The sequence below is a fragment of the Copadichromis virginalis genome, linkage group LG18, assembly GCF_057382275.1.
Source record: "Copadichromis virginalis isolate Kocher_CV1m ecotype Utaka linkage group LG18, C_Virginalis_male_GT1.1, whole genome shotgun sequence".
Classification (NCBI taxonomy): domain Eukaryota; kingdom Metazoa; phylum Chordata; class Actinopteri; order Cichliformes; family Cichlidae; genus Copadichromis; species Copadichromis virginalis.
In genome coordinates this window covers 27,544,529-27,567,503 of record NC_140635.1, presented here as the reverse complement: position 1 = coordinate 27,567,503, position 22,975 = coordinate 27,544,529, and the positions used below count along the sequence as shown (strand labels likewise).

The following is a 22,975-nucleotide window of genomic DNA, read 5'->3' as shown; positions in this document are numbered from 1 at the left end:
TGCGTGCGTCAGGAGCGCCCGTTCGAAGCGCCGTGACACTGAAGTGAACGCGCTCTTTGACAAGTTTTACTGCGCTGTTTATCACTGTGAAAACTAGTCTGCAGTATCAAACAGCTGAATGTGTGTCAGTGTCTTGCTGTGGCTCACAGCAAGGTGGTTGGCTCAGCCACCTCTCAGTTCCCACTGAGGTCAGCGTGTCGTCACGGCTGAGCGCACTGCCCACCTGTGTGCCGCACGGACAGCTGAATGACCCGCTGCGTCCTCTCTCGGCGTTGTCTTGACACACTTTAGAAGACGCCGAATTTTCCTTTAATTTTTTTCCTTAAAAAATCAGGCTTTGAGCTGTAAAGGATATCCAGACGCAACAGTAAAAGAAACCTTCACCCTGTCCCAGATGGAGCCTCCAGGCAACCCGGGAGGCACCCCGGTGGAGCTGGAGTTAACGCTGGAGAATGTGGAGTCGGTAAGTTAGGATATTAGTCAAAACTCGTGCATTTAACTGGGAAGTTTGAGTTATGGAATGGAAACAGCAGCATGTTTTCCCAGGAAGAAAAAGAACTGCAGCACATTCTGCTGATATAAATATGATTTCATACCAAATTAGTGAAACGATTTTTTTTATCATGTAAATAACTGTAGTTTGCTCATCATAGAGAGACTGGGCAAAGTGTAGCATTTGTAATATGATGCCAGTTAGAAGCACCTGCTGTACTAATAATAACTAACACATGTGCTTTGGATTAGTTGCTGTGACAACACATTTTTCAGTAAATTCAAACATTTGGCCATCCAGCATTATTAATGATTATTAGTGGTTGTTGTACATGTTGCCCTGCAAATTTAAAGCCAGTTTTATGTGCTAAAATATTCTCGGCATATCCCTTTGACTTCTTACATCGCTTACTTTGTTCTCTGCACTGGTATGTGTTTCTCCATCCAGGCTCTCTACCAGCTGTACTTTGATCCAGACATGGAGCATAAGAATGTAGCCCAGAAGTGGCTGACCCAGGCCCAGGCCTCTGCACAGGCTTGGCACTTCTGCTGGGCCCTGCTCAGCCCTGACAAGGTCTGTAGTTTTTCCCCTCTTTACCCCCACGCTTCACTTTTCTGTAACAAACATTAGGCACCATAACTTAATACAGCCTGGTTGAATGTGAAACTAAGAGCAGCCGTGTGTGAATGTGTCGCTTTGCAGATCCCAGAGGTTCAGTTCTTCGGTGCCAGCACCCTGCACACCAAGATCTCCCGTCACTGGAGTGACCTCGCTGCAGACCAGCACGAGAGCCTGAGGACGCAACTGCTCAGCCATATCTTGCAGTTCTCTTCTGGGCCTAAAATGGTGCTGACTCGTTTGTGTGTAGCACTGGCCTCTTTGGCTCTTAACGTAATTCCCCAGGCCTGGTCTCAGCCGGTGGCGGACATGGTGAGGGCTTTCCAACCGCACAAACCTGATCCTGAAGATGGCTCTGGAGCAAAGGCCTCTCAGGACCCCCACACACATTGTCTCACTCTGCTAGAGCTTCTCACCGTGCTTCCAGAGGAGTTCCAGAGCAGCCGCTTGGCTCAAGCTCGGCGAGGCCAGCTGAGGGAGGCTCTTGCCGGAGAGTGGGCAGTGGTGTGTCCTCTGCTGCGACAGCTCATGCAGAGCCAGGACTCATCGAGTCAGGTGAAAGAGAAGGTGCTCAAATGCTTGTCTAGCTGGGTGGCGCTAGATGTGCCTTTGGGGGAAATCCAGGAACTGCTCCATGACTGCTTCACCGCGTTGTCCGACCCAGAGCTGTTTGACGCAGCTGTGGAGACGGTAGTTAACGCCATCTCACAGCCCGACTGCCAAAGGTGAGAAGCACAGCTGGATGATTAGGTGATGATGAGTGACATGCAGCATATGGGTGGATGACTCCAAACATTTGTGTGCAGGTACATTAATGCTCTACTGAGCCTGATGCCTCTGGTGCTGGGCCTCTATGACCAACTGAAGACAGCAGCTCAGGATGGGGACATGGAAACCTCACATGGTATCTGTCGAATTGCAGTTGCTTTAGGGGAAACACACTCCAGGTACACAGAGTAGCACACACCTACACACACACTCTACCCTGTACCTGGGCTCCACCATTTGTCTTTTATGTCTGAAATGTTCTTTTATTTCTTACATTTCTTTCCCTGTGACAGAGTTCTGTTGGAACAGGTGGACCACTGGCAAGAATACCTAGCTCTGGTTAACATGATTCTCTTCTGCACCGGCATCCCTGGACACTACCCAGTTAATGAGACCACAAGTTCTCTTACTCTCACCTTCTGGTACACTCTGCAGGTATGGAGAGTGAAGTATTAACGTGTTGTCCATTAGGACAAAAGATTTATACTTCCTTTTTACAAAATCAGCTTGTTATCATTTTTAGGATGACATTTTGTCATTTGAGGAGGAGAAGCAGTCTGTTTACCTGCAGGTTTACAGGCCAGTTTACTTCCAACTGGTGGACGTGCTGCTTCATAAATCCCACTATCCCTCCCAGGAAGAGTACGCCTCCTGGTCCTCTGATGACAAAGAGCAGTTTCGTATTTACAGGTGGGTCTGGTGTTAATATTTTTTCTGTTTGATTGAAATTTGGAGGCTGACTTTAATAATCTACACTGATAATCTTTCTTCAACGCCCAAGACCAACTTTACAAATATGTTTTCCTGACTTTGTAGGGTCGACATCTCGGACACTTTGATGTACGTGTATGAAATGTTGGGGGCAGAGCTGCTCAGTAACCTCTATGAGAGGCTTGGCAGACTACTGATGGACCCCCAGCAGTCAGCAGTATGGCAGGTAATGCCCTGAATAACTCCTATTCAGCCGCTTAAAATTAAATTGTATTAACTGAATTTTCATACAATGAGCTTTTGATTTACTTGTAAAAACCACACAACCTTAAAAAAGTAAGTAAGCATTACTCAAGTGATTCAGGTGCTTCAGAAAGCCATTGAGATAAATGGCAAAGAGGTTGCATTCCTCTAAAAACATCACATACATACATATAATACATGCGTATAATAAATAAAGGCAAAAATACAGTTCAGATATTCGTACTTTATTTTTCTCCTTCTAAAGCAGCTGAGACTGCTCATCTGAAAAGTTAATTTACACAAGTGGAGGCAGCAGTTTGAGCTTTTTGTATTTTTCCCTAGATTGTGATCTATCTTGTATACAAGGACCGAGGGGCAGAAAACAGGTCACAAAGCATCGCTTAGTTCCACTTGTGATTATATAAAACCATGTGTGCAGACACTTGTTTAGTTACATTTAAAATCTAAAGGCTTCTTATTCTGAAAGTTTGCAGATTTTTTGGGAGGGTCTTTTTCCTGTTGCATGCAACCCATCGGTCTTTGAAAGATGAATGACTTTGTCATGGCTTTAAAGTAGTCCAGGTGTAAGACATTAACCACCCAAACAAGAGGCAAAGTAATTGAAGTCACTCATAAAAAGAGTAAACTATTATTTTCACAGTGCAATGAACATCTACTTAATAAAAAAAACGCATAAATAATAAAAGCATAAATTCTTTAATTACATAAATGAGTTACTCATTTGTGTAAGTCAGGAAAGCTACTGGAATTTACAGAGCAGTAATAAACCAGCTTGTCCCAGAGCTGTGCAGGAGAACTGATCAAATCAGCTCAGCTAAACAGCTGCTTCTGTTTTTCCAGCTTCTCACCCTACTCATGAGATTTTATATATTATATATATATATAAATTCCTCGCTTGCCCCTGCAGGCGGTCTATCCTTCAAGCTCGGGTCCTCTACCAGAGGCCTGGGAGCTTGAGGGTCCGGCGCAGCATCTTAGCCGTTCCCAGGACTGCGCTCTTCTGGACAGAGATCTCCGATGTTTTTCCTGGGATCTGCTGGAGCCACTCGCCTAGTTTGGGAGTCACCGCACCTAGTGCTCCGATTACCACGGGGACCACCGTTACCTTCACCCTCCACATTTTCTCGAGCGCTTCTCTGAGCCCTTGGTATTTCTGTTCCTTCTTCCTGATGTTGCTGTCATTGGGAACCGCTACATCGATCACTACGGCCGTCTTCTTCTGTTTGTCTACCACCACTATGTCCGGTTGGTTAGCCACCACCATTTTGTCCGTCTGTATCTGGAAGTCCCACAGGATCTTAGCTCGGTCATTCTCCACCACCCTTGGGGGCATCTCCCATTTTGACCTCGGGACTTCCAGGTTATACTCGGCACAGATGTTCCTGTACACTATGCCGGCCACTTGGTTATGGCGTTCCATGTATGCCTTGCCTGCTAGCATCTTGCACCCTGCTGTTATGTGCTGGATTGTCTCTGGGGCATCTTTACACAGCCTGCACCTGGGGTCTTGCCTGGTGTGATAGACCCCAGCCTCTATGGATCTTGTGCTCAGAGCTTGTTCTTGTGCTGCCATGATTAGTGCCTCTGTGCTGTCTTTCAGTCCAGCTTTGTCCAGACACTGGTAGGATTTCTGGATATCAGACACCTCCCATATCTGTTGGTGGTACATACCGTGCAGGGGCCTGTCCTTCCATGATAGTGCCTCCTCTTCCTCCTCATTCTTGGGTTTCTGCTGCCTGAGGTATTCACTGAGCACGCGGTCAGTTGGGGCCATCTTTGTGATGTATTCGTGGATGTTCGTTGTCTCATCCTGGACTGTGGTGCTGACACTCACCAGTCCCCGGCCTCCTTGCTTCCGCTTAGTAAACAGCTTCAGGGTGCTGGACTTGGGGTGAAACCCTCCATGCATGGTAAGGAGTTTTCTTGTCTTTATGTCAGTGGCTTCTATCTCCTCCTTTGGCCAGCCTATTACCCCAGCAGGGTACCTGATCACGGGCAGGGCGTAGGTGTTGATAGCCCGGATCTTGTTCTTACCGTTCAGCTGACTCCTCAGGACTTGCCTGACCCTCTGCAGGTACTTGGTGGTTGCAGCTTTTCTAGCGGCCTCTTCATGGTTCCCATTCGCCTGCGGGATCCCCAGGTACTTGTAACTGTCCTCTATGTCTGCAATGTTGCCTTCTGGTAGTTTGATCCCCTCCGTTCTGACTACCTTCCCTCTCTTTGTTACCATCCGACTACACTTCTCCAGTCCCAATGACATCCCGCTGTCATTGCTGTATAGCCTGGTAGTGTGGATCAGTGAATCGATGTCTCGTTCACTCTTGGCATACAGCTTGATGTCATCCATGTACAGGAGGTGGCTGACAACTGCTCCATTCTGTTGTCGGTATCTTTAGCCAGTCTTGTCAATGATCTCACTGAGGGGGTTCAGGCCTATGCAGAACAGCAGTGGGGACAGAGCATCTCCTTGGTAGATCCCGCACTTGATGGTGACTTGTGCTATGGGCTTGGAGTTGGCCTCTAGTGTTGTACGCCACATCCCCATTGAGTTCCTGATGAAGGCTCTTAGGGTCCTGTTGATCTTCTATAGTTCTAGGCATTCCAGGATCCATGTGTGGGGCATTGAGTCATAGGCCTTCTTGTAATCCATCCATCCATTCATTCACTTCCGCTTATCCTTTTCAGGGTTGCGGGGGGTGCTGGAGCCTATCCCAGCTGTCATAGGGCGAGAGGCGGGGTACACCCTGGACAGGTCGCCAGTCTGTTGCAGGGCTAACACACAGGGACAGGCCCTTCTTGTAATCATTCCAGGCAATACATATATATATATATATATATATATACACACATATATATTAGGATTATCTATGAACTAAGCTAAAACTGCAAATTAATCTTTGATGACTGATAAGACTGTAAAAGTTGTTTCACCTGTAGTAATGAACCTGCAGTTATTGCATATGTGTGTTAACTAAATTGTAAATTAGTTCACAAATAGATTTGGTTGTTTCAGTCTGTCCTTCTATAAAACTGTGATGACATGGTGCCGGCCGCTTTAGTGACCCATTCTTGGTGCTTGCTTCTTAGAACAAAAAATAAGATCTTCCAGGTGTCCATCAGGGGCCGATATTAGTCTTTCTTTGACTGAACAAAAGATTTGTGCTCAGCTGAGCCACCTATAGAGAAAGTGACTGACACTGAAAGGTAGCATTGTTAATGTTGCAGAAGAAAGGACAGCCTCCTTGCTCTCTCCTAGAGCCCACACTTGTTATCTTGAGTGTTCAAGCACTTCAAAGCAGTATTCAGAGCTAACTATAGCACAATTCACCATGATTCACTCCTACTTCATTAAGCATTAGGAATAGAGAACTGAAGTAAATAGCATGTTTCACTGAGTATTAGGGATATTGTTATTGTTTTAATTATTCAGTTGTACTTATGATTTAGAGGAATAAGTCTGCACCTTTACAACTGCTGTGAGTCAGACCATTCAAAATAATCTCATCTTTTGAGCCTTATAGTCAATAGTTGCTTTTACATAACTTGTTTTAACAGATCTATTAAACATATTACAGCTCCTGAATGTGTGGCTTGTTATCTGACTGTGTGTGTAACAGACTGTTTGTTTCTATCATCTCAGCTTAGTTGTGTTTAAGAGCTTTTACAAACATCGTGTTTTACCAGTTGTTGAAGTAAATTCTTACTTTATTTTCATTCTTTTTTTATTTTGATTGCTGTGTGTCTTTTTTTTTTCAAATTACAAGTTTTATTGTGATATGCACAGTAAAGAGACATCCTTTACTGTCCACAACAGATGCCAAACAGAAAAATCCACATATAAAATAAATGAATACAATAAATTATCATTAAAAAAACAATTATAAAAACAGCAAGAAAGTTTAATTATACAAATAAAATAAAAGAATCTGAGCTGCTAAGCTAGTTCTATATATATTCAATTTGGAATGCTTCATGTCGTCTCTAACACCAGACTTTGTTTATTTCCATCTCCAGGACACTGAGGCGCTGTTGTTTGGCTTCCAGTCCATAGCTGAGACCATAGACGTGAACTACTCTGATGTTATTCCCGGTCTGATTGGTCTGATCCCCAGAATCAACATCAGCAACATTTTGCTAGCCGACACTGTGATGTACACAATAGGTACAGTGTATGTTCAGACACCTGCATGATATTGTCCTTGTTCATAGTAAGAAGTTATGCCTATTTTAAAAGAAAATTCTTATTTTCTCTTTTTCTTGCTTAGTCTGTGGTAACAGATCTTTGGTTGCTCGGCTCTCTTTTACGATCGTAGATTTGTGATTGTGATTTGTGTTTATGCTCAAATGGAAATTTAACATCCCTCGTCGAACAGGCTCACTTGCTGAGTGGCTGGCTGACCACCCGGTGATGCTGGGTGGCATATTGCCTATGGTGCTTCAGGGCCTTGCAAAGCCAGAGCTGTCTGTGTCTAGTGTATCTACACTGAAGAGGATCTGCAGGGAGTGCCGGTATGACCTCAGCCCCTACGCTCAGGACATCCTGACGGTGTCACAGGTCAGACACAGAGAAATACACAGCAACACGTAATCAGGGTTTTTAAACCATGTGGTGATTTGTTTACTGTGTTTTTGTAGGATGTACTGGTTAAAGAAGTCCACAAGGTGAGTTCTTAACCTTAAACAGTCACAGTTACTTTGAAACACAGACCATATCACCTCCCTGTCTGAGGGTGGAATTTATTATGTGTGTGTGTGTGTGTGTGTGTGTGTGTGTGTGTGTGTGTGTGTGTGTGTGTGTGTGTGTGTGTGCAGAGCAGCCAGTGCATGTGGCTGATGCAGGGTTTGGGTTTCCTGCTGTCTGCCCTGCCATCAGAGGAGATTTTAGGGAGACTGCACTCACTCATCACGCCTCACATCCAGCAGCTGGATACACTGGCCCAGCAGGAGGTAAATGTAAAAATAATAATAATTATATGCTTTAGTAAATTGATGTTTAAAAAAAATACAGGAAATGCTATAGTTTACAATTCTTTGTAAATCCAGTTGAATATAGAACATCCTGAAGCCTTTGAGAAAAAGTAAGAGCAGCAGTATTTGTATATTTTCTACAGAATATTAGTGTCTGGTTTATTTTGAGTGTGTTTGTATATGTGTAAATGTGGGCGGGTGGGGGTGGGGTAGTATTGTAATAGTCTGTAATGGTTTATTCCAGTGTTTTCTGTATAGGGTGACCAGTCTTAATAACACATAGCAGACAAAACACCATCACTTACCTATTAGTATAAATTCTCAATGTTCAATCCACGTTTCAGCTACAAACCGTCATCAGTGCAATTTGAGTGAAACCATATCGATATGCAGTCATGTGAAAAACTAAGTCCATCCTTAATACAACCACAGGAATTAAAGTGACAGGTACTGCTAAGTGCTGCTAATCACATCATCGTGTGATTAGCTGATCATCAGCAAGTGTGAGCACCTCTATAAAAGCAGCAGGTTTGGCAGTTTGCTGCTCTGAAACATTCAGGTGTGTGCTAACACAACGGCAAACACGAAAGCAGCCAGCAATAATCTTAGAGAAGCAATTATAGCTGCCCATCAAGACTATTTCCAAACAATCTGACGTCCGTCATTAAACAGTGAGAACGATTATTCACAATCTGAAAAAATTGAATTTAACAAACCAATGAAATTCTAGAACAATGTCCTAATTCAAACAAACAATGTTTGGCCATAGAGCACATCATCATGTTTGTCAAAAAACAAACACAGTATATCAGCACAAATACCTCATACCAGCGCTAAAGCACGGTGATGGAGTGATGATTTAGGCATGTTTCACACCTACAGGACCATGCAGAAGTCAATGAGTCGACCATGAACTCGTAGGCATACCAAAGTATTCCAGAGACAAATGTGAGGCCATCTGCCTGACAGCTAAAGCTTGGCCCAACCTGTGTCATGCAACAGGACAATGATCCCAAACACAGCAGCAAATCTAAAACAGATTAACTGCAAAAGGAAAGAATCAAGGTGCTTCAGTGTCTGTGGACACTGAAGCACCTTGATTCTTTCCTTATCTCTGCATTGCACGATAGATACAGATACATACAGTTGTACTGATAATTATACTGGTAAGCTTCTATTATATAAAGCATAGTACTGTATTTTTTTGGCAAGTCTCGTCCTTTATTTTAACAGTGAAAATTCTTACATTGTAACTGATACAAATGTGATACTGAATCAACAATTACAGAAGAGGTGCTGGTGCCTACGAATTGTTTGGGTGACCTTGCTGTTTTTTTAATGCTGGTGACAATTTGGTCTGAAGTAAAAGAGATATTAGTGTGATTAGTTTGATTAGTTCATCATTTACTTCATGAGAGAAAAAAGAAGAACTTTCTGTTTTTCTGAAGCAGCTCTGCGTCTGAGTGTTTTTTTAAATTCAAACTGATGGGGGCAACCCCACAGCTGTCATCACATTTTGATTGCACTGTTGCACAATCCTGCGTGAATGTGACATCAGCGTTTTTCCACTCACGTCCTCCCTCCAGTTTAAAGCACTGACAAACAAGTGAAAACAGCGATGAAAGTGCACAAACAGTCATTTGTTATATAACATATCCACATTTAGAAAGAGTAACAATGCTTCCTTTGCAAATAGAGCACAGCATGTAATCCAGAGTTGTTAGAGTACAGATAAAATGCATTTCGATGCGCAGTTTGTCAGTTAAGATGTTAAAAACATCTTTTCACACTCAGATTCTTAACACAGCTTTTACAGTAACAGCAGCGGCTTCACTCTGACACTTGACAGTTACTTGTCCTTTATTTTTTAAGCTTTTCAAGCTTTGTGCTGTACATATCAGACCCATGTACCTTCTCTCTCCCCACAGCTGAATCCCACTAATAAACAGAGCATCATCCACATTGTGGGGATGCTGGCCAGTCTCTTTACCACTCTGGACATCAATCGGCAGGCAGACTGCTTAGAGGGAGCAGCCAGCTCCAGACTCCCAGTCCCCCAGAGCACGCAAAACCCAGTAAGTTCAGAGGAAAAACAACAGCTTGATTAGCAGAGAACAGTTAGAAAACCCCACTATGCCTGTGGGTACAAAGTGTTAAAGTTCATATATAGAACTTCTTATGCTAATATTTTTTAATTAAAAACTATTCTTTTTTTCGTAAATTTAGGTGGTCGTTGTGCTACAACAAGTCTTCACTTTGATCCAGACCATCCTCAGCAAATGGCTCCATGACTCGGAGGTGGTAGAGGTAGGAGGGTTTTCACCTCTTGCATAAACGTGTGTATGTGTGTTTCATGACTCACACATGCCCACTGCGCCCCCCTCTACCAGGCAGTGTGTGGGGTTTTTGATAAATCAGTTCGAACCCTCCTACATGATTTTGGACCCATGGTTCCTCAGCTGGGAGAGATGCTGGGGGAGATCTATAGCGCCTTCCCACAAGCCTCGGCTTTGGACCTGGCTCGGCAGGTACACCTCCGCATACACAGGCCAGAGTTAAAGTATTACTCCTCTGACTCTGACACAGACTCTCGCAGGCTCAGATGTCAGTCTCTTTGTTTCTGTATGTTTTAAAGATGGTTCACATATTTGCTGGAGAGGAGCATCACATCCCTCACATCAGAAGCCTCACTGAAGTGTTAACATCCACCACGCTCACTATATTTCAGCAAGGTAAAAAGAGGCTGCGTGGAAATGCACCTGTTTTGAATCAGGGCTTTTCTTACCGTGTGCTTGCTCGGCAGGTCCGAGAGATCATCCTGACATTGCTGAATCGTTTATGGACCTTCACGCCCAGGTTGGTGGAAGCCGTGCGAGTTTAGGAGCGTCTAAGAAATTCATTGTTTGACTACAACACCCATGTCTTCTCGTCTGTTAGATTCTTAAAAGGAAGCCTGATTTGTATCTGTCTGAGCAGTTCGATGTGAAAGCACTGTTTTACTGTGGTGAGTATCACCGCATGCTCATGAAAAGAAAATTTTACATTGTTTTTACAGTTCCTGCAAAAGTGCCTTTGTGTGAGTCACTCGCTGAATCAGTCATGTTTGTCTGCAGGGATTCTGTCACTCAAGTTTCCAGAGACACCCACAGTAAAAGCTGCCAGCCAGTTCTTTGTAAGCTGAGGCAAAAAAATGTGCAGACTTTCATATAACATCATGTTTCTTGTCAGAACTGAATTTCTCACCTTTTCTACCCTATTCCTGGCAGACAGAGTTCCTGAGTCGCTGTAAAGACATGCCCTCATTTGGTGATGTGCTGCAGAGGGATGGAAAGCTCCTGACAGAGACCGTTCTGCAGGTAAACTAGTGACAGTATCCTCAAGTCCACCTCAATTCGTTAAACCCATGGGTTTCTTTTTTCATTCTGGCACTGAATTTGTCTTTTAATGCTAACATATTGTACATTTTTCCTCCTCTCTCAGGCGGTTGGAGGTGAGTCTCCCAGCAGTCTGACGGAGCACTTCTCTGAGGTGCTGCTCAATCTAAGCAGGCACTGCCCGGCCCTGCTGTCTCAGTGGCTCAAAGAAACACTGCAGACCCCAGGGTTCCCCTGTGCCCAGCTCACTGCAGAGCAGAAACACACCTTCAGTCAGCAGCTTCTAAGGTAAAGTACAGCACCAAGTGGTAGAGAAGTATTACCTATTCGATTAATGGACAAGTTGTTTATTGTTTTGTAGTTTTTCCTCTGTTCTCCACCACCGTGGTTTCTAAATCAGTCAAGATATGACTTAAGAGCAGAGGTTCAGCTTTAATTCGAGGGTTTAACACATTTTGAATGTAACCAGTGGTTTGCGCCTTGTTGTAAATCCTCTGCATTTCCACTCATGAAAGTGTGTCTTGATTGTAGACATTGAGAATGCTGTCGAGTCGTTTTTCCTGACCATGAAAGTATTTAGTCATCATGTGGTCTTCTGGTGTCGGTTAGCTGTCCAGTGCATTCCTCTGCTTTTTAAAAATAAACCATACAGTAGATTTTACACCTCTCAAAGTTGTTCTCTCTCTGATAGGTTTATTTAAGTTTTTCAGCCTAATGGTGTCCTCACCAACTTGCACAGACTTCTTGTGCTTCATATTTAAAATTACAGTCAAAAGATATAAAATACAAAGTCAACTTCAGATAATCTGTCTGCTTCACTTGTCATGAAATAACAATGAAACAAGCCTCACCTGACCAGGATACTGCTGTCAGTCAGTTTCCAATCTCTCTTTGAGCCTCTAAAAATGGCTGTAATTAATAAAGAGTGAATGCAAAACGTTTATAAGACCCCTCGAATTAAAGCTGAAAGTCTGCCTTTTAATCACATTTAAAATCCACTGTGCTGGCATTCAGAGGCAAAACTGCAAAAGCTGTATCGTCCAAGAGATCATGGACCTAAGTGTAATGTTCATCGATGGCAAAATGGAACAAAACAGACTTGGTGTTTGTATACATTAAAAATAATTGTTAATAACAAAAACTTTTTAAATGTGTTGTCTGTAGTTTTGCTGTGTTACAAACTTGTTTCATTCCACGATAAAGACACAAAAGTATCGGCATGTAATGTGAACGCATTCGAAACATTACTGATGCCAAATTAGGATGTGAGACATGACTTTATGATATTTGGCCCATTTATAAAATGACATTTTATGACCAATGAGCTTTGGAGATGATTTCAAATACAAATCTGTCCAACAGCAAAATCTGTTCTCTTTTTTTTCCCTCTCTAAGGGAACAAACCAACAAGCGTCGCGTTAAGGAGATTGTGAAGGAGTTCGCTTTGCTCTGCCGAGGTCCGCAGGGCTCTGGATACTCAGATTACTAGTCGGAGCTGCCAGCGTTGCATCCGACTTCCTCACCGGGTCTTTGAGAAAGGCCCACGGCTCATCCTCGTTTTCAGAAACGCTTTGGTTCTAAATGAGACTTAAGAAAGCACGACTGGAAAACAAGACGCTCCCACAGACACACTGAGTGGACACTTATAAGATAATCGATTCTCTGTGCGACATATTTTTTAATAAAATATCCAAAGCAGGATAAAATGAGATAAGAGTCAGGGTGGCATTTTCGTATCTATAGGCAGGAATGCGCAAGGTTCCAAACCTGTGCTTCGTGTCTATGAACACTGACAAAACAACAATAAACACATGAAACTCTGCTGCAGCCACCTGAGCAACCGGTCGTGTTTGTTCACTTATTTGTGGTTCCCTCTTCTGTTGCATACTGCTGTAGATCATATTCACACATTATCTAATGAAAGAAAACCACCCAGGTCAGGCTTTATCTTCTCTCTGTTACAAAGGAGCGCCTCTTAAAAACATCTTACATTACATTATTTAGCTTAGAACTCTTGCACAGGTGTACTTCTGCTGATAGATAAGAAAACGACTTGATCACTTTTCACAACGGGAAAAAACAACAACAAAAAAAGAATGAGATCAACTTGATAAGCAGACAACAAATTGTGACAAAAGACTGCTGTTTCTGTGTGTGTGTTATTTTTTTCTGGAATCGGTGACATCACTGTGAGGGATGGCAGTTGTCCGTCGAAGTTTTGCCTCCATCCTTTTGTAGAAAAGGATGAGAGTTTGTGCGGCGAGGCTAGTCTGAGTGTCGTTGTTTGACTCTGTGTATTACAGCCACACCCCGGCAGGCTCCTCCAGAGGACCGTCCCGACCCCCGGGCCGTTTACTATCGTATTCTCGTGAAGAGGTTAAGTACTGACTTTGATTCCTGGGAAGAGAAATGCATCAAAACAGTGTGAAGCACATTGAAATGCATCAAGTTTTACTCATTTTCAGAAATTAAGAATATAAAGTTCTCGGATAATTTACTCTACCTTGGTACAGCGCGTCTTACTGAAGACGTTCCAGAATCGTAGTGTCTCGTCTCCCGCTCCTGTAACGATGGCCTCCCCGTCTGGTGACACAGCCTGAGAGCGCAGAAAAAATGTGGCATGTGAGAGATTTAACAGGACAGTTACAAAGACAGTTTTGAGATCCTTTAATATTCTCAAAATGTTTTTGATTTACATGCACTGAATGCAGTAAGAACAACAGCACAGGCATGAGCTTTAACTGGTGCGAAGACATACTATAAAATCAGCTTCTTTACTTATATAATACCACAAATTACCTCTTTATTACTGTGAAAAATAATGCAACAGTGAAGTGTGGAATTCACTAATGGAAGCAGACCGCAGGATTTAAGTGCATCCCTAGTTTAATGTCCATTAAATGTAACACAGAGTGATTCTTGCACAGTTTTACTTCGGCATGTTGCTACTAGGGATGGGTATCGTTTAGGTTTTATCCGATACCGGTGCCAAACTGGTACTTTTGAAACGGTGCCGGTGCTCAAACCGGTGCTTAATGAATGGAGAACACAAACTTTGTCCAAAAACCTCTCATGTTCAGCTGTTTTTTGTAAAAAGATAACAATGTTAGCCTTTTCTGCAGCTATGGGGCATATATGGTATCACTCTTGGCTGGAAGCAATGCTTAAACAATGGAAAAAACAAACTTTGTCCAAAAACCTCTCATGTTTAACTGTTTTCCACTTTTTCTTTGGTCATTTTAGCCTTTTTGGCCAGGGTGAAGGGAGTATCTGCCATCAAACAAGAAGACAGCCGCATGTAACTACGACGGTGTTTGCTAGTTCACCTTACATCAAAGTCAAAGTCAAAAAGTCAAAGTCAACTTTATTTGTCGATTCTGCCACATGTACAGGACATACAGAGAATAGAAATTGCGTTACTCTCAATCCCTAGATAAAATAGCAAATGAACATTTAAATATATTTAAATATAAAAGTGATTAAAAATGCAAGTAAAATAATTAAAAAGTAAAAATTTAAATAAATACAATTTTACATATAACAAGAAAGCTATACAATATACAATATAATGGGTAAGTGACATTGAGTGTAAACCAGGCAGAGTAGTGCAAATAGTGCAAATGGAGATTTAGTAGTGTACGGTAAGAGAAAGTGTAACAACAAAGTCTTATGAGGTAATGGCAGTCCAATGCTCCACAAAGTGACTGGTAACTGGTGCAGGCCAGTGAGTGAGTCAGAGAGTGTGTGTGTTTGTGTGTGTGTGACAGAGTTCAGTGAGACCGTGGTGGAGAAGAGGGGAGAGGGGGCAGAATCGGGAGGGAGTTTAGCTTCCTGACAGCCTGATGGATGAAGCTGTCCTTCAGTCTGCTGGTCCTGGCCTGGAGACTCCGCAGTCTCCTCCCCGACGGCAGCAGCTTGAAGAAGCTTTGCATTGGGTGCGTGGGATCAGCCGCTATGCAAAGGGATTTTTTAGTGAGACGGGTGCTGTAAATGTCCTGGAGGGAGGGGAGAGAGACACCAATGATCCTCTCTGCAGCTCTCACTATGCGTTGGAGGGTTCTATGACAGGACGCATTGCAGGCTCCAAACCACACAGTGATGCAGCTCGACAGGATGCTCTCGATGGTGCCTCTGTAGAAAGTGTGCATGATGGGGGCTGGTGCTCCTGCTCTTCTCAGTTTGCGGAGAAAGAAGAGACGCTGCTGTGATTTCTTGGCCAGTGCTGTGGTGTTGTACGTCCAGGAGAGATCCTCTGTGATGTGCACACCCAAGAACTTGGTGCTGCTCACTCTCTCCACAGACGCTCCGTCAATGGTCAGAGGAGCATGTTGGGTGTGCATTCTCCTGAAGTCCACAACAATCTCCTTCGTCTTCTCCACATTCAGAGAGAGATTGTTGTCAGCACACCACGTGGCCAGGCGTCTCACCTCACTTCTGTAGTCGGTTTCATCCCTGTTGCTAATGAGACCCACCACCGTTGTGTCGTCCGCAAATTTGATGAAGAGGTTGGAGCTGTATGCATTACATGCATTACATGCATTAATGTAATAACGTGGTTAGCCTACTCAACGTAAATTACACTCGAACAACATGAAGTTACTCAAGCAGAGAAGAACGGCTGCTACCATCATCATCCTCATCATTTCTGCTACACTGGGAGGGCAAGGGGCCAGGACTCTATTCTTCGGGTTTTTGGGGGATGTTGCTCCGGGTCCGATAACAGGCAACCCACCCGCAGTAGATGTGCACGGTGTGAGGTCTCGCAGCAAGCTATCAAATATGGCGCATTTCTCGGCTTTTAAAAACAACGCTATGCGTCGCCAGGTGTTTCATCAGATTCGGGGTGTTACCTCCTTTGACAGTATCACAGTATCAGCTTAAAGCACTTGTTGCAGGCTGTTGAGTTTGCATCTTTTGCTGTGAAGTACAGCCAGACTTTGACCGCTTTGCCTTGGGCATTTTTAATCTGTAGCTCTGTTCTAACAGAACGTACGTACCTGGGCCCGCCTACTATCCTCGGAAACGTAAAATGATTGGCTAGAATCTAAAGTGTATCACAGCTCAGGAAAAAAAGCACCGAAATAAAGCACCGAAATGTGCGCTGCTTTTCGGTCTGGTTACTACCGTTTATGTCAGAACCGGTGCCATCATGGCACAGGACACCGGTACCCATCCCTAGTTGCTACACACTGAATTAAAATGTATTCCAACGCTAGAAGTGTGTAAGTTATCAAAGTGCAACTATCTAGTTACATCAGTGCTGAACATGCACAGTGATTCATTTAGAACGTGTAATCATACCAGATACAGGACTCTGTAGGAGTGTCCCGTCAACTTGGCCACCTGTGTCAGCGATGGATACTTCCACACCAGAATCTGGTTCTGAGAGTAGCCGTGTGTGCTCACCTGCAAACAAAGAGCAGCATTGCAGTTACCACTTTGCAGTTGGATGCTTCTGCCAAGCACTCAAGGGGGAGCTTCCAACCATGTCCCATCCTGATTTATTGTATAATAAATATATAAATTGATGATTTTGTAAAAAAAAAAAAAAAAGTAATAAGCAAACAACACAGATCGTCATCAGTTTAGCGTCTGATGCGGTACTGATGTTCCTGAGTGGAACGGTACTTAAACATAAGCAGTGTATGAATTCTTGATTTTTTTTTATGCAGACATAGTGATCTTTGAACAGCAAAAGTAAAAAAGGAAGTTAAACACCACTTTTATTGGAGATTATGTATCGGAATTTCAGGAGCAGGACCACGCCTCCAAACACGAGGTTCCCCTAGTTCTGCAAGCTGATCATTCTCGTTTACGTGCCCCACCCTCCCTCCCTCCTTGTTCTCCATTCTTCAACTTCTTCACTTCTATTTAGTGCATAGGGATCTGCCAGGCCCGGGAGCCATCGCCAGTCCCCTTCGATTCCTTCCCCAAACCGCAGCTCAATTCATGTCAAAGCTTTCACTTTTTCCTGCTAAAACGCTGTCAAACATAAATGAGGACGTGGGCCCAGCTAGTGAAATGAAATTTCAGACCACATTTGGATGGTTATGCTCTTTCCAAGAAAACACCAGTGTAAGACGATAATATTGGAATTTAATAACATACTGCAGAAGTCTTTATTAGTTTGAAACACCTTCAACATACTGCTCACTTCAATTTGCAACCATCTCTGGACGTCGAGCGTAACTAAGCTGTTTTAATTCAGGGTTTTGTCATGTGTGCACAGTAGAAACGCCTTTCAAGTATCATGTAATTCAATACAAAACCAACACCGGCTAGTATGAAAACTGACCATGACTCAGCACATCAGGGGTCGGAGTTCCAGCTAAACCGAACGCTGCATTACACAACACAGGTGCAATGTGCGCATTAGTAACTGGCTCTATATTAAGCTGTCCAAACGGGATCTGTTTTGCTAATTTAATGTTTGAGCTACTGTTTTCACAAAGTGGGTCTAACTAGCTTGATGAAATCATCTATAGCCAGACGCTGCTGTGCTGACGTCACGTCTTAAGAGTGTTGGGCAGTGCGTGTCTGCGTCTCCTCACCAGTTCGTTGGCGTGTTTGGACCAGGCCAGGTTGCAGACCTGGGAGCCGGTGTCTGTGCTCTGCAGAGCCTGACCCGTCAGCGTGTTCCAGAAACGCAGGCAGCGGTCGGCCGTGCCTCCGCCTGACGCCAGCAGCCCGTGTTGGTGCGGAGACCAGGCGATGGCTTTCACTGCTGCCAGGTGGTCACTGTACTGCTGCACAGGGAGAAGGCTGGAGCTGTTCCACACCAGTAACTGTTCAAAAGGCAGGAAGAGGTCAGTAAGGAGAGCTTTGAGTTTAACTCTTTCTTCCATAAAGACCCTTAATGAAAAGTTTTGACACCTCAGTTTATGCCAATAAAAACATGCTGTGACAGCCATTAGAATCATTTCCATGGGTAACTCCATGGGCAGAGACCACCCTCGATATTTTCTAGTGTAAACCCAGTCAATTTGTTTTATAAGGAGGCAGAAATATAAAAGAGACCACTCAGTTCAGAACAAAAATTCAAGGGCTACTCCTAGAAGAGGCTAAAGAGGTACGAACAGCTGTTTTAAAATATATAGATATCAATACAGCTTGAATTTGCTTACTTTGAACCTTTACCTAGATTCTAACCTAAAACTTTCCTTAAGTATGTGCTGTTTTAGTCGCCTCACCTTGTTGTCGTTGCCTCCAGATGCAAGGTGCTGGTGATCGGGGGACCATTTGAGACCGCACACTTCCTGTCTGTGACCTTGCAGCCTTCTCTCAGCAGAAGGCGGCGTTCTGACGTCCCGCTGTAGGATCACTCGGTCTCGACTGCCAGAAGACAACTGCTCCCCATTCCACGCCAGGGCACCTTGGGCACACAGGGTAGGTTCTCTTACTCTCATGCCCCAGATAAAGAGAGCTGAGCATGAGCTTAAAGGCTCAGAGCGACGGTAGTTCCTGAAACCACTACCAGCAGCAGGATAAACGGCTTCTCAGCGAGAGATGCACAAATCACATTTGACTGAATTCACTTCGCTCCTGCTCGGACTGACCTACTCTGGCTGAGTGGCCCTCCAAACTGGTCAGCTTCCTCCCTCCTGCTGCATCCCACACCTGAACGTAACCTTTGTGCGTCCCGACGGCGACCAGGCTCCCCTAAAACACGAGCAACCCAAACATTATTGTTCTCCTGTCTGTACTCTCCTCTCTCATGCCACACACAAGCAGCAGTCGCTTGCTCACCCTCTCGTTCCAGCACACTGACGTAACAGAGTCTCCGTCCACTGAAAGGTCACACAGCCTCGTCACCTGTTTAAACACAAAAATAAGCACTTCCAGAACTCCTTATCTGCAGCGCACCTCTTTAAAATCTAACCCACACCCCCACTTACCTGGCTAGTGCAGGCACTCCACAGGTAGACGCAGGCTCCCAAACCAACACTCAGCAGGTTGCCTGCTGACCAGTCCACCAGGTTGAGGTAGAAGTCATCCTGCAGCTCCGGAGCATCGAGCACTTTGAAGGGGATCTTGGAGATCTTTCGGGCTGGTTTGCGGGGAGAGCGGAGCAGCTTGTGACTACAAGAAACAAAACATGGAGACGTTAAACCCCTCCTCCTGAAAAAAGCACGGCTCAAACACCTGATGAGTGAGCAGCATGTGTGTGAGACATTTCATACCTTTTGTTACTAAGTGGAGAAAGAGAGTATGGTGAGACTTCACTGTCATTATCAAAAGGCACTCTCTTAGTGTGGACAGTGTACTGCAGAGAGGAAACAGAACCACAGTTACAAACTGCCACCAGGTTTTGGTACGGACGTTGTCTCTTATGGCCAACTTGAGTCAAAAATAACAGCATAATACATGCGTGAAATGTTTATGACAGCCGCATGTAAATATCACACTGACAGCCCACGGGAGGAGTCGCTTTAAATTCACTTTAATGGCCACCCACACCCCCGTTGTCATTTACCCTAAAAAGACTGTGAGAGTCCTGCGAGAGGACTGCATGCCGCCGGTCTTCCGTGTGAGGGTCTGGCACCGTCTCGATCCCGGCCCCCAGCAACTCATTCCTCAACAGGGCAGCATAGGCCACAGCATCTGGAGGGGCGGCAGTGAGAGCGGTGATGAAAATGCTCGTGTTAGAGGTGCAGATCTGGACTTTAAATGATTGTTATAACACATTTGCATAACAAATAATAATAAAGACTTCTGACCTTTGCTTGAGTCTGAAGTGGCGTCCTTTGCTTTATGGTTCTGACTGGGAGAGCGACAGTTCTCCTGTCAAGAAAGTGAAAGGTATGTCACCACTGGCCTGGATTACTGAGCTGTCACTGTTAGTTTAACCAAACGAACACCTCTCACATTGGCATAGTGGAAGTTGATGCTCCAGTTGCTTCCAGCTCGAGTAGGGATGAAGCGGTCCCCTGACTTCACACTGACAGGACTGCAGGTAGCACTCAAACACTAGGATGAACGTAAGAGATAAGCAGTCCACTAAAGATCAGTGCTAATAAAAAACAGCACACTCACACGAGAAGACTGCAGCCGTGCTGAAACGTGTTAACTATCGCTCTCTATTCCTCACCTTGGTCAGGCGGGCCTCTGCGGGCAGGTTCTGGTGGTTGATTTGCCTCAGCAGCCGTCTCTCGTACTCTTGGTCCATTTCTTCGGGGATGACGAGCAGCAAGCCCCCTCTGCTGCTCTCCCCGCCCCCCTTTAAACCTCCGCTCCCTCCCGGTAAGGAAATCCGCAGTGTATCCCCATGTCTGTGTAAGAAACGGCTCAGCTTATTTCACAGCAGAACCCATCCAGAACACAATGTGCGCTATCCAAAGACACGCGCGCACACGCACACACACAAGTAGCTTATTCGGCTAACAAACCAAACGGCCTGGTTAGCCTGGCGTCATCGTCTAAGCTCAGCTGGTTTAAACATACACGACTGAAAAGCCAATTCCGCTTACGGCGTTCAAAACTAGCTTAAAGCGGGTAGATATGAAGCTAAAATAAAATGCTTCAGGGTGTGCTAATGACAGCCGCACCGTTGTCATGGTATCATGGTCGCGCACACAACAACCAATTTACAAGCAACGCACATCAGCTGACGACTGTCATACCGACTGACACGGCGGCTCAGGTGACCACATCAAACATCATCTCTGTTTGAAAGGATCGGCGCTGAGGCCGGAAGACTTGTTGTTTTCTTCCAAAATCAAAAAAGTAAAAAAAAAAAAAGAAAAAGAAAAATAGCGGTACACCCAAACGCTAACGGGACTCGGTGGTGTTGTTTATGTTCTGGAGCAAGATGGCGACAGCTGTGGAAGAAATTCTTTGGTTGACTTCTGCTGTCTGTGCAGTCAACGCAGTGTGACTCAACAGCGACGCCCGCTGGCGACAGATGTTCACTGCATCGTTGAAGCGTAGCCTGTGATTCCTCGCAAGGACACAAGATGTCGCTGTTGCACTGTAAAATAAAATTACCCGACTCTTTGAATTCCCAATTTCTTTGTTGTTCTGTTGTTGTTGTTATTGTTTGGGGGTTTGTTGTTGTTTTGGTTTTTTTCCTTTTTAAAATAGATTATATGAAAGATTTAAGCGAGAGTAGTAGGGAAAACATAAAAAAAAGAATATTGATTAAATGAGTAAAACCTAATTCCAAGAGAAACAACACCTTTAACTTTATTTTATGTGTTTTACACATTTAATCATTAGTCATTGTTAATCTGTCTCCCCCTCTTTCACCTGAGCTCGGTTATCCCAGAGGAGTCTTCCTATTCTTCCTGTTTTTTCTTCCCACCGTCACCAAGTGCATCAGTTAAATTTAATTTTAAAAACATTTTCTTTATTCTATTTATATTTGTTTTAAAATGTCACTTACTTAAACGTGCACATATTAAGAAGGAAAATGCAAATTCTTATCTCACACTGGTGTGTAGACACCAGAGAGCTATGTATGAGAGTAATTCTACAGATCTCAATTTTAACCCGTTTTTAAAGCATACGTCTCATATTCACCAGCTGCATGGCCATCAAAAGTTTTTGGGTCAGGCTGTCAGAGTATTGATAGCATATGCTTGGCTAGGGGCCCCTCTGTGAAACTTCAAAGTGAAGTAATCTTACTTTTTCTTTTTTTTTACATCCCTTGGCTTAAAGCAATGGGGGTGGCCACTTTGCAAACTAAAAAGGCAGACAAAGGTCTATTCTCTGGCCTCTTTCATATAATATTTCTGAGCCAAACTGATAAAACAGAGAAAGGAAAACAGCCTTACTATTATGTTGGGGTTTTAATTAGAGTGACTGACATGGTAGAGTGGAGTCGAGGCATTGGCATCTTTGGTTGCACCCTGAGCTGCACGTAGGCTGTCTGCCAAGCTGTTCTCTGACATACTTCGAGACACTCGGTCTTCATTTACATGTCAGCAGATCTGGTGTGGGCCACACAGGCACTGTTTATAGATTGTGTCTAAGTTCCTTTTTGTGTTTCTCTGAATTCTGAAGGGCTTAAACGTCACTTTCGTGTCTCCTTTTCACTGTACTTTTTGTTTCAAATCTCACACCTCTACGCTGTGTAACAGTCTCAAACACAGAGTAAGAATGATGGTAATAAATTACGTCTTTGTGCTTTGCTTAAAAACTACCCTTATGATCTACAACACTTATTTGACAATGTCCTGTGGACAGAAGAGGCAAAAGTTGACCTTGAGCCAAAGGTGGTGCACAGTAACATCCAAACCTCATCACGGTGTGGACTGATTTGTTACCTTGGTAACACAGTAGGATGTCAGCATGTCTGAATTGGAAAATGCAACATTTCTTTACAACACGTCAATAAACTAACCTGAAAACAAGACAGTCAGGTAAAGTGCAAGAACTTCAAAACTGTAGTTAAACTCATTCTTTGCAGTATTTCAGGAAAGAGCCAGAGCTGGTCGGTGCCTCTACACAGGATTTTTCTCCAGTGAGTGAGAGGGTTGCTTCGCTCCTTGGGTCAAGAACGGGCCCTCACTGTTATTAACATTTATGTGCCAATGGCTCAGAGTACCCGGCCTTCTCAGAGTCCCAGAAAAGGGTGCTGGAAAATCCTTGATCTGAGACCTCGTTGTCCTGCTGGGGCACCTCAGCTGCTCATGAAGGCAATGATAACTGAAACCTGGAAGGGTGTTGATGGGGGAAAGGCCGGCAGAGCTGAACCTGAGTCCTGTTGTGTCAATGGACTTCGGTGATGATGCATAATGAGTGTGTGTCATCCCTGCTGAAGACTACAAGCTGAAGAGCT

The 22,975-nt window shown here is 44.2% G+C and overlaps 2 protein-coding genes across 2 annotated transcripts; one reads left to right on the top strand and one right to left on the bottom strand.

Annotated features, from left to right (window-relative positions):
• The first annotated feature begins 29 nt into the window (after positions 1–29).
• LOC146688135 (importin-13-like) lies at positions 30–13,164 on the top strand. Its single transcript, XM_085439110.1, has 21 exons — positions 30–463; positions 941–1,066; positions 1,196–1,836; positions 1,918–2,058; positions 2,173–2,314; positions 2,403–2,569; positions 2,696–2,816; positions 6,869–7,016; positions 7,228–7,409; positions 7,490–7,516; positions 7,667–7,801; positions 9,751–9,897; positions 10,049–10,129; positions 10,213–10,350; positions 10,458–10,554; positions 10,626–10,678; positions 10,760–10,826; positions 10,936–10,994; positions 11,089–11,178; positions 11,303–11,484; positions 12,592–13,164. Exons 1-21 carry the CDS (start codon positions 395–397, stop codon positions 12,683–12,685), a joined length of 2,907 nt encoding a protein of 968 aa, XP_085295236.1. The 5' UTR covers positions 30–394; the 3' UTR covers positions 12,686–13,164.
• fzr1b (fizzy/cell division cycle 20 related 1b) lies at positions 12,855–21,185 on the bottom strand. The gene is made up of 13 exons (XM_085439119.1): positions 20,285–21,185; positions 20,062–20,163; positions 19,914–19,977; positions 19,670–19,797; positions 19,377–19,459; positions 19,092–19,275; positions 18,943–19,008; positions 18,753–18,855; positions 18,387–18,568; positions 17,748–17,981; positions 16,498–16,602; positions 13,700–13,792; positions 12,855–13,593 (listed from the first exon to the last, which is right to left on the bottom strand). Exons 1-13 carry the CDS (start codon positions 20,360–20,362, stop codon positions 13,552–13,554), a joined length of 1,464 nt encoding a protein of 487 aa, XP_085295245.1. The 5' UTR covers positions 20,363–21,185; the 3' UTR covers positions 12,855–13,551.
• Positions 21,186–22,975: the final 1,790 nt, after the last annotated feature.